General features: G+C 50.1%; 1 protein-coding gene across 1 annotated transcript in view; it reads left to right on the forward strand.

Moving 5' to 3' along the window:
• The first annotated feature begins 673 nt into the window (after positions 1-673).
• CACNG2 (calcium voltage-gated channel auxiliary subunit gamma 2) overlaps positions 674-16212 on the forward strand; it is a 110894-nt gene continuing 95355 nt past the window's right edge. Inside the window, exon 1 of the mRNA XM_046645947.1 lies at positions 674-884. Coding sequence (XP_046501903.1) covers positions 674-884 — 211 coding nt within the window. The remainder of the gene's footprint in view (positions 885-16212) is intronic.

Genomic DNA, 16212 nt, shown 5'->3' on the forward strand with positions numbered 1-16212 from the left:
CCCTGCTGCTGCTGCTGCCGCGCCGGGGCCAAACCATGGAAGGCGAGACCCCCGCACCTGTTCAGCTGAGATCAAGGGCTTACAGAATACTGGGAAGTCTGGTCTGAAACGAAAGCGCCCGAGACCCCCCAAGGAAGAGAACTGGCGAAGCAAAGGATTTTCATGGCGCAGGCCGCAGAGCCGAGAACGAAGACCCAAGGTTGCATCTCGGCTTTTCCAATCTCTAACTGTCTAGGTCCCGACCATGAGAGATTGTGTTGAGAATGCGGCTCTTCCCTGGTTCACTGTGGAAGCCATCTCCAAATTAGCTATCACATATGGAAACTGGAGACCAGAATTTTAGGAAAAGAGATTAAGGCATCTCACTTGGGGGGGGTGGGGGGTGTCTTTTTATTTTTTTTCTTTTTTTTTTTTAAAGAAAAATCACTGCAACTGGAACAGTTTCTGATCTCAAAAGGCAAGCCTCTCTTCCCGTGTGATCTTTATAATTTACACTCTTTTCCGTGGGCTTTCTTACCTCCCTTTTTTTATATCTCTCCATATTCTCTATTCACACATATATCCATTATATTAGTAGAGGAATTATTTTTATTTTTTTGCTTTAGTACTCGCACCCTCACACACACTCTCCCGAGAACCAGAAGTCGGTTGGGTGTTTATATAATGAAGAATTATGGGGCTGTTTGATCGAGGTGTTCAAATGCTTTTAACCACCGTTGGTGCTTTCGCTGCCTTCAGTCTGATGACCATAGCTGTGGGAACCGACTATTGGCTCTACTCCAGAGGGGTTTGCAAGACCAAAAGTGTCAGTGAGAATGAAACCAGCAAAAAGAACGAGGAAGTTATGACCCATTCTGGATTATGGAGAACCTGCTGCCTAGAAGGTATTTGAATTCCCATCTCCTCCCCCTCTCCACCCCACCCCTCCCCTTCTCACTCCCCCTCCCCACCCTCCTCCAGATAAGTCCCCTTTACATTCCACCATTTTCTTACTTCACTCCTGCCACCGCAGACCAAGGTTGGTTGGGTTAGTTTCAGAGGAAAGAAAATCAATAAGCCAAAACCATACTCAACTTTCAAGCCTCCAACCCCCTTCCCCCAAACCTCTTCATTGGAATAATCTGTGGTGTGATGAAAACAACAAGAGCTTGTCTTTAAAAGTCAAATGTGTTCTGCCTGCTTCGGAATCATTAGGATTTGCCAATTACCATCGAGGAGGGGGCAGAATATTCGCCTCTCTCAACACGGTTCCTCTGTTTGTAATGAACAATTCAAAAATTCTCTTCCTTTCCCCCTCCTCCTCCTCTTACTTCCCAAAAGTCTCTGACACATCGTCTGCAAATCTCCTTTTAAAACAAAAAAAAAATCCAAAAACTGTTGTTTCTGAGAATCCTTATTTGGTAAATCCTAATTATTCCAGGATCTCAAGCTGAGTTCAAGAGCATTTCGTAATGTCTGTGAGCCACACATATCGTTCGAGGCGACTGGCTGCGTGTGTGTATGTGTATTTTAACGTTTACAAAGTCTAAAAATACATACGTCTCTCACAGGAAACAAGCCCAAGTTCTAATAAACAGCGATTCACTTGCAGGTTAGGCTGAGAACCGGTTCACTTCCACACGGAGTGACATGTCTGTTCTCCAGAAGCGAGTAGAGTCAACACTGCATCCAGCTCGACAATCAGACATTGTGCAGGGAGGCTGGGAGGGAGGCGAGGGCATGGGGAGGTTGAGGGGGGAAGAGGGGAGCAGTGGGGCAGGGGTGTCAGCTGTTTGCCATCTTGCACGGTCATTGGGACATATGTGCCTGTGCATGTGCTGTGGGCAAAGAGGTCCCCACGGCGTCAAGGCTGGGAGATCAGGGCACGGATGAAGGCATGTGCTTCTGAGACATTAACAAGCACAGAAAAAAACTCCTGCAGGTCATACAACCTGCATTTAGGAACAGACTTTAATGTGAGGGGCTGCGTTTGAACGGCTCTATGTGTCTGTGTGTACAAGCTGCGGCCACCCATAGAAAGACCTGCACAGAGAGATACATGTTTCTGTATGGAGAGAAATGCTTATGTGCTTTGCTTCTGATCTGAACCAATACCGGAGGCCGTTTGAGGCGGCGTCAAGAAGCGGGGACTGCAGGATTGTTTGTTAAGCTCAACATGGGATGGTGATGCAGGGGAGCGGAAGCCAGGCAATGGGGGAGAAGAGAGGGAAACCGGACGGGAGACAGAGAAACTGATGTGGCCCAAGGGTCTAACCCAGAGTGAGCAAAAGCCGCTCTTTGGGAAATGCTTATGTCTGGGGAAAAAGCACGAATTCTGTGCCCCACTCCCAACACTCTTGGTGCAAACGGTTGAGTGATGGCTGAACATGTTTTGAATAGCTAAGTGACTTCATTGAGCGATGGTCTATTTGACGCATACTGCATTTGGTGCCCTTTCTCAATCCAAACCGCTGCCTTGAACATAGTCTGCAGAGGAGCCCTATGCTGAATACTATATGCTCTTCCCCAGCCGGAAAACCAATATCGGGAAATGAATAGGAACTGTTTTCAACACGCCCTCCTTAAAAAAAAGGAAGAGCCTTTCATGCGGCTAGTCATTAACAGCGGAATGACTTCCATTTAATTAAACATTTATGGCAGACTTTTATTCTAAAAAAGAAGAAAAGCAAAGTGAATGAAGGTTGCTTCAGGGGATGATCTTGGTAGCAATTTGCCTTCCTTGGATGTTAGTTAGATGGATGGAGGTATGCAGCCAAGAGATTAGAGGAAGAATGGAAGATTATTTTAGGATAAATAGACCCAGAAATGTGTGAGTTGATATAAATATACTTTCTTATCAGGATTTCATTTGCAAATTCCTAATACCGTGGTCTTTTAAACATTTTTATAATTCCCAGAAGGCAACAGAACTAGAGGTAGTTTTGGATCGCTTGTGCATTAAAAGGCTTAAGTATGTTCATTAAAATCCCATCTGTTTGGTGTCCACATCCCCAAGTGGGCTGCCCACCCCCTTTAACTTTCTCTCTAAGCTGAACTCCCCCCACCTCCATCACCTCTGAACAGGTTAGAATCGCAACACTTCCCAAGGATCCTGTGATGCACCCAGGAGGCAGGAGTTGTGGATTCAGCCCCCGTCCCGGGGTATGGGGCCTCCAGGCAATAAGAGGAGGGCCAATCCAGGCTCCCTGCAGGATCGCTATTCCTTTTCCACTTGTAGCCAAGGCCCAGGCAGGAAGGGTGGGTGCTCAGGGCCCTGTTCAACCTGGCCTATAATTTCCAAAGCCTCTGTCCAGATGGGGCTTTGCAGGCCTGGGACCCCCTTCAGAAGTTGGACCTTGGCCACTTAGAAAGTGGTTTGCAGACTTTAAGCCATTTATTTTCAAAGACTGCAACGATGTCCAAAGATCGTCAGTGCACTTGTTTCCAAAGGTTGGCACAGATGGTTCTTGTGGGGCATTCATGTGCTTGCTTTTTTGAGCATTCGAAATAGGGTCAGCCTTCATGGGAATCAACTCGTCAGTGCTTCAGATTCCCCCAACCTATGTTTTTTGTGAGAAAGTGGGCTTTCAAAAAAGATCCCCCCACCACCTCTTTACTGTGTTTCCTGCCCCTACCCGAGAAGTGGTGAGCAGGTTTCAAATCTTCTCCCCGAGATGCTGTTAACGACTCCAGATGAAAAACAGCCCTGTCTGCTCCGGCTCCCTTGATCTCTTGGCTTCATTGGGGCTTTTCGTCTCCCGAGATGACTTTTCTCGTTCACTTCTTGATGAAAATATGAATCAGAAAATATTCCCTTCTTCTGTTGCTCCTTTTGAAATGAATTAATCTGCTGAAGAATGAGACGGCACAGGACCACCTGTTAGGGGTAGAGACAGTGGGAGGGGGAGAGGAATCAAGAGGAAACCACAGCCTGTATTTTTTTTCCCATTGCAGCGTAAATAACAGCAGTGTCTCTGCATGTGAACTTGAGACCCCTAGCAGACTGGTGTCCTTGGTGGGGTAGAGGGGGTGGGGGGCGGTCTGCACGTGGATGCAGGTAGGTCGAGGGTGACAGAAGTTCTTGAACTTCTCAAGAAAGCTGTGTTAAGACCCTCCGAATGGAGTGATGAATTGGCCCTTTCAGGGAAGAGTTCAATAAAACCTACACCAGGACACTAAAACAGCTTGTTCCGAGCGAGGTGTCTCTGAGCTGCGAGGTGGCTTGCTGCTCAGGATGTTAACCTCTGTTGTCACCAAAAGGAATCGTTGTCTCCAGGGGCAGCAAGAAACTCACTCTTTGTGTTTATTCTCTTCTGTGCCTTCCTCCCCTCTGCCCGGGCTCCACATCTCCCCCAGAGGATTTCCAACCCTGCAGAGGAGGAGCCAGCCACCGCGGTACAACGTGGTCTGTGGCTGAAGCGCGCCCTCCATGGTTTTTTCTCACTCTTTTCCTTGTTGGGAGGCAGAGCAGAAGTCTGTCTTTCTGTCCAGGCTATTCTGCTGACTTTCAGAGCTCCTCCTCCATCCATGGCTTCTCCTGTCTTCCCCTCCACGTGGTGCTCGCTCACGATGGCTCTGCCATCCGTTCTGCGTCCCTGCTCTCTTTGGGCAAGAAGTGCCTCACCTTGCCTGAACGGTCTTTTCCAAGTTCATGACCACCTAGCCTTTGCTTGGCCTGCAAGGTAGCGAGTCCTCCATGCTGGGCGTAGCCGTGGATCTCTTGTTCTGTGGGAAGAAAGTATATGTCTTTTGTTTTAGGAAAACCCACTGCCTTTCCCAAACTCTCTTGCCTTAAAGTGTGGATGAGCTGAGTGTGGAAGTTACCAATGGGCCTTCACTGTGTACATATGGCCCTATAACTCCCAAGATCATTTGACTGTCTAGGTACTTTGCATACAGTAGGTGCATAAAAATATTTATCAGTGGATCGATTCAGAAATTCTTTTTTTTTAAAGATTTTTTTATTTTTCCTTTTTCTCCCAAAGCCCCCTGGTACATAGTTGTGTATTTTTAGTTGTGGGTCCTTCTAGTTGTGGCACGTGGGATGCCACCTCAGTGTGGCCTGATGAGCGGTGCCATGTCCACACCCAGGATCCGAACCGGTGAAACCCTGGGCTGCGGAAGCAGAGCAAGTGAACTTAACCATTCAGCCACGGGGTCGGCCCCTGATTCAGAAATTCTTAGCATTACTGAAATTAATTCAAACATCATAAGGACATGTGACAGTCAAGCAATCGAGACAGAGAGAAGGAGTAAGGAAGGCAGGATGATTTGTTCATTCTTCCTGGAGCTTTTTTTTTGAAAGAGTAATAATGAGTCATGAATTCATTATTATAAAATAAGACAGTTCAAAAGGAGCCTGTCATTGGGGTGGTACAGCTCCTTATTGGCTAACGAGAAGTTATCAGTACATCCAGCCTCTACAGGGAAGGAAAAAATAACCAATTGATTTTCTTCTCTTTTCTGCTTTTAAAGCATACCAAAGTCCAGTTTGATCTTAATATTCACCGGATTCGATATTTGGGTGGAGAGCAGGCCTTATGGACCATCCGTATTTAGTTTCCCCAGAAGCTTCTATTCTTTACCAAAACTCCCCAACCAATTCCCAGGACCTGAGATTTCCCCAAGGTGTTGGGTTCCGATCAGCAATTTTCCACACCCCCACGCCCCGTATTCCTAACCCTTCTTGCCTTGTAGGGCAAAGCTGACTCCTTTACTGACAAACCAACTCTCAGCCCATTCGCACCACCCTCCCCGCCCCGCCTCCCTTTACAGGTGACCAGAATGGGGCACATGATGTGACGCCATACACCAAGGCCGCATGGGCAGAGAGTGGCAGAGCCAGCACTTGTATCCAGGCCTCTCCTTTCCGCCCTGCAGGCCTCCAGAGGGCTCTGTGCATCGACCCTGGCCTACTGCGGCCCTGTGCCCATAGTCACTGCCACCTCTGAATTCCATTCTTGTTTGTGTCCCATTGAGTGTCCCCCTACTGAGTGCCCAGCCTGACACGTCAGGAAACCGAGTTCTGACCCACGTGACTCCCCTGACATACCACTCCCCCTGCTGCTCTGCGCTGGGTAGGTAACAGCTCCGCCGTAACCCCCTCACTCCCATGAGGCTGAGGGAATGCCATGCTGACCATCAGGCCAGACCCACCATATGCCTCTTTGGTTTTGCCCTTTCATTCTGGAAGTGTCCTCAATGTAAACTCTCCACTGGTTTTATGTTTATAAGCATTTTTCAGAAAATAGCAAATTTACGTCCCTTGTAAGTCATAGAAGTTTTCAGATGAAGCTTTGTAGTATTGAAGGAATTTTGCAGCCACACAGACCTGCGTCCACACCGTGAACTGCAGCCTTATGAGCTGCGTGATGTCGGGCAAGTTATGTAAGCTTGCCAGGCCTCAGTTTCCCTTTCTGTAAAAAGGAGGTACCATAGCCCTCTCACTGGGTGGTTGCTGGTTTAGGGGTTAAAGGTATGGACGTCTGTCGACCGCTTTCTTCCACCACCTTGTTTGCAACTTCAACCAACAGCCCCGACCCCTGACCCTCGTACACCCTCCCCGTCCTCTTTCAGTTCTTTACAGAGTGCTTACCACCTTCTAGCACGCTACGTCATTGACTCATGACACTCGTTGTCTGTCTCCGCCACTGGACTGTCCGCTCCATGAGGGCGGGCGTTTTTGTCTCTTCTGCTCATTGCTGTAGCCACAGCAATTATGTCCGTGCAAGACATCAACCCACCTTTGCTGGTGAATGAGAGAACAGCCCCTGCCTGCCACAGCGTGGGCCTTCAGAAGTGGTGGTCCCTTCATATCCTTGAAGGACTATTCTTTAAATTATGTACAGTGAGCCGTGGGGGCAAAGGCATCATTTTTTTTTTTTTTTGTCATTCCAAAAAATAATGAACTCAACACAGAGGGGAGAGAGAGAGAAGAGGGAGGAAAGGAAGGAGCGAGAGAGAGAGAGAGAAAGAGAGAGGTTTGACACATAAGGGACAATAATAAAGAAAGATAATAAAAAAAGATGCTTGGAGAGAAAATAAACTCCTGAGAAGGAAGTGCTGGACAGCGAATGTCCTCTAAATAGATCCTGACCACACTTTCGTCCCTCCACAGCATCCAGAGCGTCTGTCACAGAGATCCTGGACACAGCTTCCCATGAGCGTTCGCTTCCAGGTTGGGGTGGGGGGTGGGAGGCGGCGGGGAACATCCGGACAGATAAGGCAAGAGATTTTTAAGTTGTTCAAAATTCAATGGCTCCTTTTAGCCACGAATATAAGTATTTTGGCCCCCCAAAAAATATTCAAATGAAATAGGCATTTTAAGATTCCAGCTTCGTTTACAGATTGGGCGATGCCTTCACTCCTGTATTTCGTCTGTTAAATCTTTGATAAGCCCCTGCAAAGGGCCAGGTGCTGGGGTCACAACGGGAAGTAACTCTCTTCAGGGTCACTGCCCTCGGGGTCCTTAGAGCCAAGTGGGAGAGACAGACCCTAATTCAAAGGGTCTCCCCAGTATATATGAATGACAACTGTGATAAGGGCTCTCAAGAGGAGTGGCATGGGACTGTGTGTTCATAATATTGAGATTGTGCCTAATCAGAGAAGACATCCCTGAGGAGGTGAGATGTAAATGGGTTTCTGAAGGATGAGTAGGAGTTAACTGGGCGAAGAGAGGACGAAAGAACATTCCAGGTCAGAAGGTAGCAAGTTCAGAGATCAGCAAGGAAGAGAAGGAGACAAGAACTGAGAGGAGGCCAGGGTGGCTGGAGAACCGAGGTGGAGGGGGTATGTAGCGGGGGTATGATGCTGGATGGAGTCGGGGGAGGGGGGTGAGGCAGAGTAGTTAGGACCCAAAGGTGTGGGGCCTTGTTAGTCTTGTTAAAGAGCTCTTTGACTTCTGGCTTCTTGCTCATAAGCTGTGTGACCTTGAGCTAGTTAATTCTATCTCTGTGCCTCGTTGTGCCATCTACTTCATAGAGAAGGTGATGCCTGCCCTCAGGTTGTGTGAGGGTTAGACCACTGTTCCCTCCTGTCCTTTGTCATGCTCCTCTCGCTTCCACGCAGATCTGATTGCAGTGGTTTCTTTGGCTCCAAAACTTCTCACGACAGGCAGAGAAAGGAGGAAATTGACTGATTCAACTCCAAGCCACAAAATTCAATATATACTCAGTGGAGGTGTTAACGGCGGGTGCCAACCGAGGGCTGAACGTAGGGAGGAAGCGGTGACCAAGCTCCCCTCCACCTCAAGGACCCTCCAGGGGAGTCCCAGCAGGGGGTCCCAAAGAACAGGCAGCTTACAAAACAGCTCCACTTCATCCAGATGTCCGACAAAGCCTGCTGCCACCTCTCCTTATCACCCCCAACAGATTCAGGGATCCCTGGTGTCTCCTACAATCAGTTAGGATCACGGAGGATTTGCACTGGAATTTGAATGAGGCTCAATTATATCCTCCAGACTTTTTGAAAATCGGAATGAGAGTAGAGAGAGGTTAGCTGTGCTCCCAAGGCCAAGAAATGCATGTCACCTGTTGTGGGGTTGTTGGGGAGCTTCTGTGACCTGGCCAGCGTCCTGGGCCTTCCTCCCGCGTATATAAAGGGCCCCTTCTCCCAGTTCCATCTGCCCTCAGCTCTAAGGCACCATCCACTATAAAAGGAACAATCTACTTAGAGAGCTTTTGGGAGGAAGGGAACAAATTTAATGTCCCCATCAATTGTAAAACACATTCTAATTTCAGAAACCTTGAAACTTAAAATGCGTGCCTTAGAGTCAAAGGAAGATGGGGAGCCATGTCGCAGGCAGAGTGAAATGAGGCCGGGCACTGGGAGAGCCCGGGGGTTTCTGCAGCGAGCAGCTGGGGCCTGTCCCAGGACTCAGGAAGCAGCAGAGGGGAGGAGAACATGGTCTCCCCAGCATCTTTCTTGACAAGGGAAAGGGCGGTAGTTGATCTCTGTTCAACAGCTGATCCCTGAGTGCTCGCCAGGTACTGTGTGGGAGAGCATGGCGAGTCAAAGGCTCTGTCTCTTCCCTTGAGGAACTCCTAGTCTGGTAGAGAAGACACACCAGTGAACAGACGATGATGGCAGGACAGCAGGAAACCTAAGCAGAGGGGATTGTGGGAGCACAGAGACTGGGGAGGAGGAGACGCCAGGGGAGACTGGGTTTTGAAGGATGCATAGGAGCGAGCAAGCTAGGGAGAGGAAGAACACTTCAGATAGAAGGAACAGCATGTACAGAAGCACAGATGTCCATGAGGCCACGCCAATGGTCTAATGTGTCTGGAAGGTAGGAGGCAGGGAGGGGTGAGGCTGGGCGGCAGTGGAGACAGGATCCCAAAGGGACAGAAATGGCCCCCAGAGCAGCACGTGCTTCAGCACGGAAGGAAAGGGCTGCCCAGAAAGGTGGCAAGCAAGGAGGCGTCAAGCCCGGCTTTGCCCATGAGTGAGATCACTGGGTGTTGAAGCCCTAATGGAGGGCATCTGGGGTGGGTCAGAGCTGGTGACACATACTAGGAAGGGGCAAGGCCCGAGGAGGAGGTCTTTGCAGTAACCAGGGGACTTGCACTAAGGCAGTTGCAGTGAACAGAGAATAAAGGGGAGCAGGGAGAAGATTATAAGCGATATGCGTTAGAGATGCATCAAGGTCCTCCCTTCTCTTCTCACATTCCGGTACCACAAGCCTGTAGTGAACACTTGCTCAGCACTGGGCCCTGGGGTTACAAAGACGCAGAACATCTCTGCTCCAATGTCACCCTCCCCAGGAGCCTTCCCGACCGCCCCATCTGAAGCCGCCCCCAGCCCTGCCACCCTCTTTTATTTTCCTTCTTTGACCTGGTCACATGGGCTTTCTTTCTTTTTGGCATTGCCTTGCTTGTGATCTGTGTCTCCTATAAGACCATGGCCTCCATGAGGGTAGGCACCGTGTCTGCCTCGGCACAGAGAGAGCTTAGGAGCCACCCAGCAAATGAATGACTGAGGACACGGTGCCTGCCTTCAAGGAGCCCCGCTCTCAGGAGGGAGATGGGCTTTTCAACGAGAACACCCAGCCTGCTCGTGTCCGTCTTTTCTCATGGGCCTGGCTGCAGCCACGTTCTGAAAGGCACTCGGGGACCAGCGAGGGTTTCCCTGAAGCCTGCAACCTGGGAGGCCCTCTGGGGGGGCCGCCTGGGCCACCGCCTTGCCCTAAGGCTTAGGGAAGCTGATAAGCCCCTGGGAGCCTGCTGCCTTCCGGGCACCAGTCGCCTTTCCTCTTGATCCAAATCCTCGTTAGTTATCCCCGGCCCAGAGGTACTGACTTAGCAGCCCTGGGTCTGCCTCCGGGAAGCTGCCACCCCTTTTCCTCACTGACACTCTATTTACTCACTCTTTCTGAATCCCTCCGCCTTAGGTAGTCTTCCAGCTGCTAACAAGAATGCCGCGGATTAGGTACAAGGTCCCAGGTGCACGGTTGCCGTGGCCTCATTGTGCGGGGAATCGGCACCTCGCTTTACTACAGCGGCCGCCGTGCAGTTTAAATACCCCAGCGCCAGGCTCTCCGGCCCTCGGGCAGAACTCACTGGTGACCAGCTACTGCTGCCCCCTAGACCTTTCTTTATCCCAGCGTGGCCCCATGGGGCTCCTCTCTCTCTTTCTCTGCATTAAGGGTCATTCTTTCTTTTCTGTCACATTTCCCCCACCTGGATCTCTGTCTGCACATATCCTTTATCCTTCTTGAATTTTCCCTAAGGTTGAGAACTCTCCTGCCCGATTTTCCTCCAACATATTTTGCAAAGAAGATAACTCTGGAAAACAACTATTCCGGCATCATTTCATCACTAATAATAACTATATTAAAATAATAATGGCAGCTAATCATTCATTGAGTGCTTCCTTTGTGCTATGCACTGTTTTAGGTGCCTTCCAGAGGTTGGCTCTTATTTAACATTCACAATCCCGAAGGTATGTACCATGATGTCCGTTATCTCCATCTAAAGAGGCTCAGAGAAGTTAAGTAACTTGCCCAAGGTCACACAGCAAGTGGAAGATCTGAGATTCCAACCCAAGTCTGTCCAACCCAAAAACTTGGGCACAGCCTTCTATTACACTAATTATATTTATAATTTTCCCCTGGCCCCCAAATATATAAATAAGTTTCTTGGAGAAGTTGAAGGCAAGGCTGAGAAGAAATTACTGTCTGTACTCCAGGTGTGACAAAGTCTTTAAAAGTTTGAAGATTAAATTAAGGTATGATCCTTACCTGGGGCAGAGTGGGGGAAATGTGGGGGGGCCGCCAGATATTCTCATTGCTTTGAAAGCAGAAGGATGCCTCTAAATGCACAGACATCCCCCTCCTGGCAGCCCGTGGAGGGTGAGGGGGTGAAAACATATATTCCCCCTCCACTCCCTCACTCTCATAGTCTTCAGGACATCGCTAAATGGTCACTTTCCCCAACACCTCTGTCGCCTCCCACCTGGGTTCCAGTCCCTCCCTCTTTCCTTCCACAGCATCCACTCATACACCTAACACAGCATCCTCCAGCTGCTCTGTGCTCCTCTCCATTGCTGCCTCTACCCCTGGACTGTGAGTTCCCTGGTCCACTCCTTCAACAAAACTTACTCCATTGCTGCTGTGTGCTGGGCACCGTCCTAGGCTCCGGGTTTATGCAGGTGAAAAGACGTGGCCCCTTCCCTCAAGGGGTTTAAGCTCTCGTGGGGGACACAGGGACACAAGCAACACACAGGGCTGGGGAGGTTGTCCCAGGAAGTGGCGTGAGAGAGCATGGAGTGTCAGAGGACCACACAAGGATTCCGGTCTTGCTGGAGGATGGGGCGTGGAGGGGAGGCAGGGGGGTGAGGTTGGACAGAGGCCACAGCATGAAGAGGTGGGGGTACCGTGTAAAGAGGCCGGAGAGGAGAGTTTTGAGAAGGGAGTGACCTGGCCAGATTTGCATCTTAGGAGGATGGCTCAGGAAGCTGTGTGAAGTAGAGATGGGAGAAGAGGAAGACAGAGCACAGACTCCAGTAAGATGATTGCATAGTCCGGCGAGCGATGAGGCAGCGGACCCAGGGCAGGGGGCTGACACCAGAGGACCCACAGGACCTAGGGACTGTCACGTGCATTAAGTAAGATGTGACAGTGAGTGACCTTCACAGAGACAGAGCAAACAGGAGAAATTTGCAAGGAGAAGATGTACCTTTAATCTTGGACGGACGGATTCCACACCTGTGTCCCCAGAGCCTAGCCCAGTGCATGGCACATAGTGGGTGCTCACTCAGTGTTTGTTGAATGAATAAATGAATGAATATTTTTTAAAAGCTTTGCATCTGAGATTATGATGCATATTTAACCTCAGATTTTTCCCAGCGCCGTCATAATGAAAGTATACATTATGCTCTAGCCAGGCCTAGAGTTCACGTCAGCTCTGGCTTCTGACAGCCTGGGTTCAAACCCCAACCCTATCACTTACCAGCTACGTGACCTTGGACAAAAAATTTCACCTCTCTAAGTCGATTTTCTCTTGTGTAAAATGGGGAAAACAGTATCTCACTCATGAGTTGGTTGTGAAATTTTAGTAAGAAGTTCCAGGTAAAGTAGCAAGATGCCGGTATACAGTAAGCACTCAATAAATGCCAGGTGCTCTCCTTATCAGCAGCATGTTAATTAGTGATCTCACTAGCAGTTGCAAACAGTGACCTGCCAGTGAGCTGGGTTTGGGCCTCAAATGTTCTACGAATTGGGGACTTTCCTATAAAAATCCATATTTTTGGCTTCCCTTGGAAAAAAAAAATCAGATTTTTGTAACCCTGGCATTCCTCTTTGGCAAGAATCATCAGGAGCTGGGCAACAGCTGTCCCTTCAGGTGGGGCAGGTGTTCTTCAGGTCCCCAAAGTCCCCACCCCCCCAGGTGTCTTACACTCCTGGTCCCCCCCCTTCGCCTTCCTCCAGCCCCTGTAGGCGGCTGGGTTTGCAAACGCTCCTCTCCGCCAACGGCAAATTACAGGCAGAGGCTTTGTCTTCTGATGGCTGAAAACGTAACCAGCCCAGGCAGCGTGTGGCAGCTCCCAGAGTGAATTAACCTCGCCTCTGTAAACAAATGCACAGGGAGCCAACAGTCCCCAGCGATGCTCCGATAAGATTCCGGGGGAAGGCTGGCTTCCCTTACTCCCTTTTCCAGAGCATCTCTAGAGTAAGTTCTTGCTTTTAAAGAGAGAGACTCGCCCATTTTATGCCACCCTCACAGCTTCTCTTTCGGAGGTTGACATTTCTGATCTTGACCCCCGTTCGGGAAGCTCACCCCAGCGTGCAGGCCACGTGGCGTGCTTCATTCAATAACTAAACAGCAGGCGCTGGGGAGACAGTCCCCGTCGTCAGTGCTGGCTGGAGAGGGGCGGGATGTTGCTGGAGAACGGGGCCGGGGGTGGGTGGGTTCTCTACTCTTAGTTTTCACCTCAAAAGACTTCATAGTGAAGAGGGAAATTTCAGGAGTTTTCTGGGTCAGAAAGAAATCGCCCGGCAATTGTTCAGAAAGGATATGAAATTAAAGACATGTAGTCGGATCTGGGCGAAGGGTCGGATCTGATCCAATGTGACAGTTTCTGAACGTCTGCTACTAGTCAGGCTCTCTGCTGTCCGTGGGGCACAGAAACAAGTCAGGTCCTGACGGGGTTCTGCTCTGACCCCCGGCTGACCTCACCCACCCTCTTCCCAGTCTATCTTGCCTGTTTTGTTTTCTTCATCGCATTTCATGCCCTCTGAACCTGGTTGTCTACAGTGTATATTATTTCTCTGCAATCCGAATGTAAGCCCTGTGAGACGAGGGTCCTTGTCTGTCTTATCCACTGCCATAGTCCCGGGACTGAGATCAACACCCAGCACACAGTAGACGCTTAGTGAATGTGTGTTGGCTGATGGAAGACAAGCCCCTGCTCTGAAGGCCATCAAAGCCTAGAAGAGACAGGCATGTACCAGAGCGTTTCCAGTGAGCTCAGGCACTGATAAAGGTGTGTGTAAGGGCCAGACAAGGGAGCGACTCTGTTTGGGGAGGTCAGGAAAGGGGTCCTAAGGAAGTGCCTTCTGCAGTGGGTTTTGGAGGATGAATAGGAGTTTGCCAAGTAGTGATAAAAGGAGAAGAAAGGCCCAAAGCCAATGAAGGAAATGAAATCACCTGAGGCTGCCCCCAAGAGGGGAAGTCAAGGAGAGAGCTGTGCACTTGTTCCAAAGCAGTGCTTCTGAAACTTTAACGTCCACGCTAATCACCTGGGGATGCCGTTGAACTGCAGATGCTGATGTGGGGGTCCAGGTGGTGGCTGAGACTCCGTGTTTCCAGCTCCCAGGTGAGGCTGATGCCCCAGGTCTGTGGACCACACTTTGAGAAGCGAGCTTTGGAGCATGGCCAGTGGGCCCTGGTGGACGTGCATCTAAACGCTGCCTCTGCTGCCGGCCACCTGGGCCTGTCTCCTTGCCTCTAAGATGAGGATGAGGACCTTGCTCCAGGCCCGGAATACGTTCAGAGTGCACGAGTTTGGTAAAGCCGTGAGGCCGGTCCTGAGCGCTTCCTGTCAGTATGCCACAGCTAATATTACTTATGGCCAACGGTGGTGACTAGAGGTGTGAGGGGAAGCGATGACGTCCCTGAGAGCCAGTCAACTGAGGGTCTCCTGTGTGTTGGGCCCACGTGGATGTCACCTTCCTTCATCCACACAGCCCTCTATAATGGGGGCGTCATCACGATTCTCATTTTACCGGCAGGAAGCAGAGGGAGTGCGTTAGTTTCCTTTTGCTGCTGCGACCACAAACAATGACTAAAATGTCACAGACTTACTACTTTGCGTTCCCGAGGTCGGAAGTCAGAACGTTGTCTCACTAACACCTGGGGAAAAGCCGGGTGTCTTCAGGGCTGTGCTCCTTCTGGAGGCTCCAGGCGAGAACCCGTTTCCTTGCCTTTTCCAGCTTTTAGAGGCCGCCCGTTCTCCTTGGCCAGGGGCCCCTTCCTCCACCCTCCAAGCCAGCAGCGTCAGATCCTTCGCAAGCTGCATCCCTCTGCCTGACCCTTCCCCCTCCCTCCCTCCTCCACGTGTGGACCCCTGTGATTACCTTGGGCCCCCCTGGGTCGTTCGGGATGCTCTCCCCATCTTAAGGTCAGCTCATTAGCAACCTTAATTCTACCTGCAACCCTAATTCCCCTTTGCCACCCAAGGTAACATATTCACAGGCGACAGGAATGGGGATGTGGCCATCTTTGGCAGGCCATTATCCTGCCCAGCACAGGATATGAATGCTTAAAGAACCTCTTATGTCACAACCCCAGAATGATACACCTGGAAGGGATTTTAGACCTTGCATCAGGAAGAATCAGATTTGACTATAGTAATAGAAAAATAAAATTAACAATGGTTTAAATAAGACAAAAAGTTTATTCTCTCTCGAGTAAACCGATCTGGAGACGTGAAGTACAAGATTGATCTAGAGGCCCCTCGAACTGGTTAGCAATGCAGGCTCCTACCAGCTCCCTCATCCCAATAACGTAGGCTTTGACCTCACAGTCCTTAGGGCTGCCAGAGCTCCAGCCACTGCCTTCACATTCCGGGAATCAAGGTGGAGAATGGCACAAAGAGATGAAGGCAAAGGGCACCTGTCACCTGTAGCTTACATAGGTTTCCTGAGAGATATCACGCATTTTTGCTTTGGTCTCATTGGCCAGAAGTTTGTCACATGACCACACATTAGCTATAAGGAAGTCTGGAAAATATAATCTTTATTCTGGGTTGAAGGAAGGCAACTAGCAGTGTATCCAGGGAGCTCACCTAGTCCAGACTTTCACCTTATAACTGAAGAACTTGCGGCCTGGGGAGAGAAGGGACATGCCAGTGCCATGGAGCCAGCTAGCACCAGCGCTGGGACTAGACCCACATGCCCCAGCCCCAGGCCAGCACTGGGTGCAGGGCCTCAAGCACCCAGCACAGAGCCTGGCACATAGTAGGAGCTCAGAAGTGCTTGTGGAAATGAAGGACTTGGCCATCACGCCACACCCTACACCTCCCTCTGGACCACGCTTTCTGATGCTCCATCTCGGGGCAGATGAAATCCCAGCTTTGGGCAGGGCCGACTGCATTCCTGGCTCTCTTTATCCCCCTTCCTCCCAGCTGACGTCTCTGCTGATGCCCTTGGGCCAGCTCTGGGTTCTCTATCTGTCCCACAAAGTCACATGAAAGGGCAGTAGGACTCAGCAAACAGAGCCCTGAGGCGGCACTGAG

This window comes from Equus quagga, chromosome 19 (assembly GCF_021613505.1).
Source record: "Equus quagga isolate Etosha38 chromosome 19, UCLA_HA_Equagga_1.0, whole genome shotgun sequence".
In the NCBI taxonomy this organism is placed as follows: domain Eukaryota; kingdom Metazoa; phylum Chordata; class Mammalia; order Perissodactyla; family Equidae; genus Equus; species Equus quagga.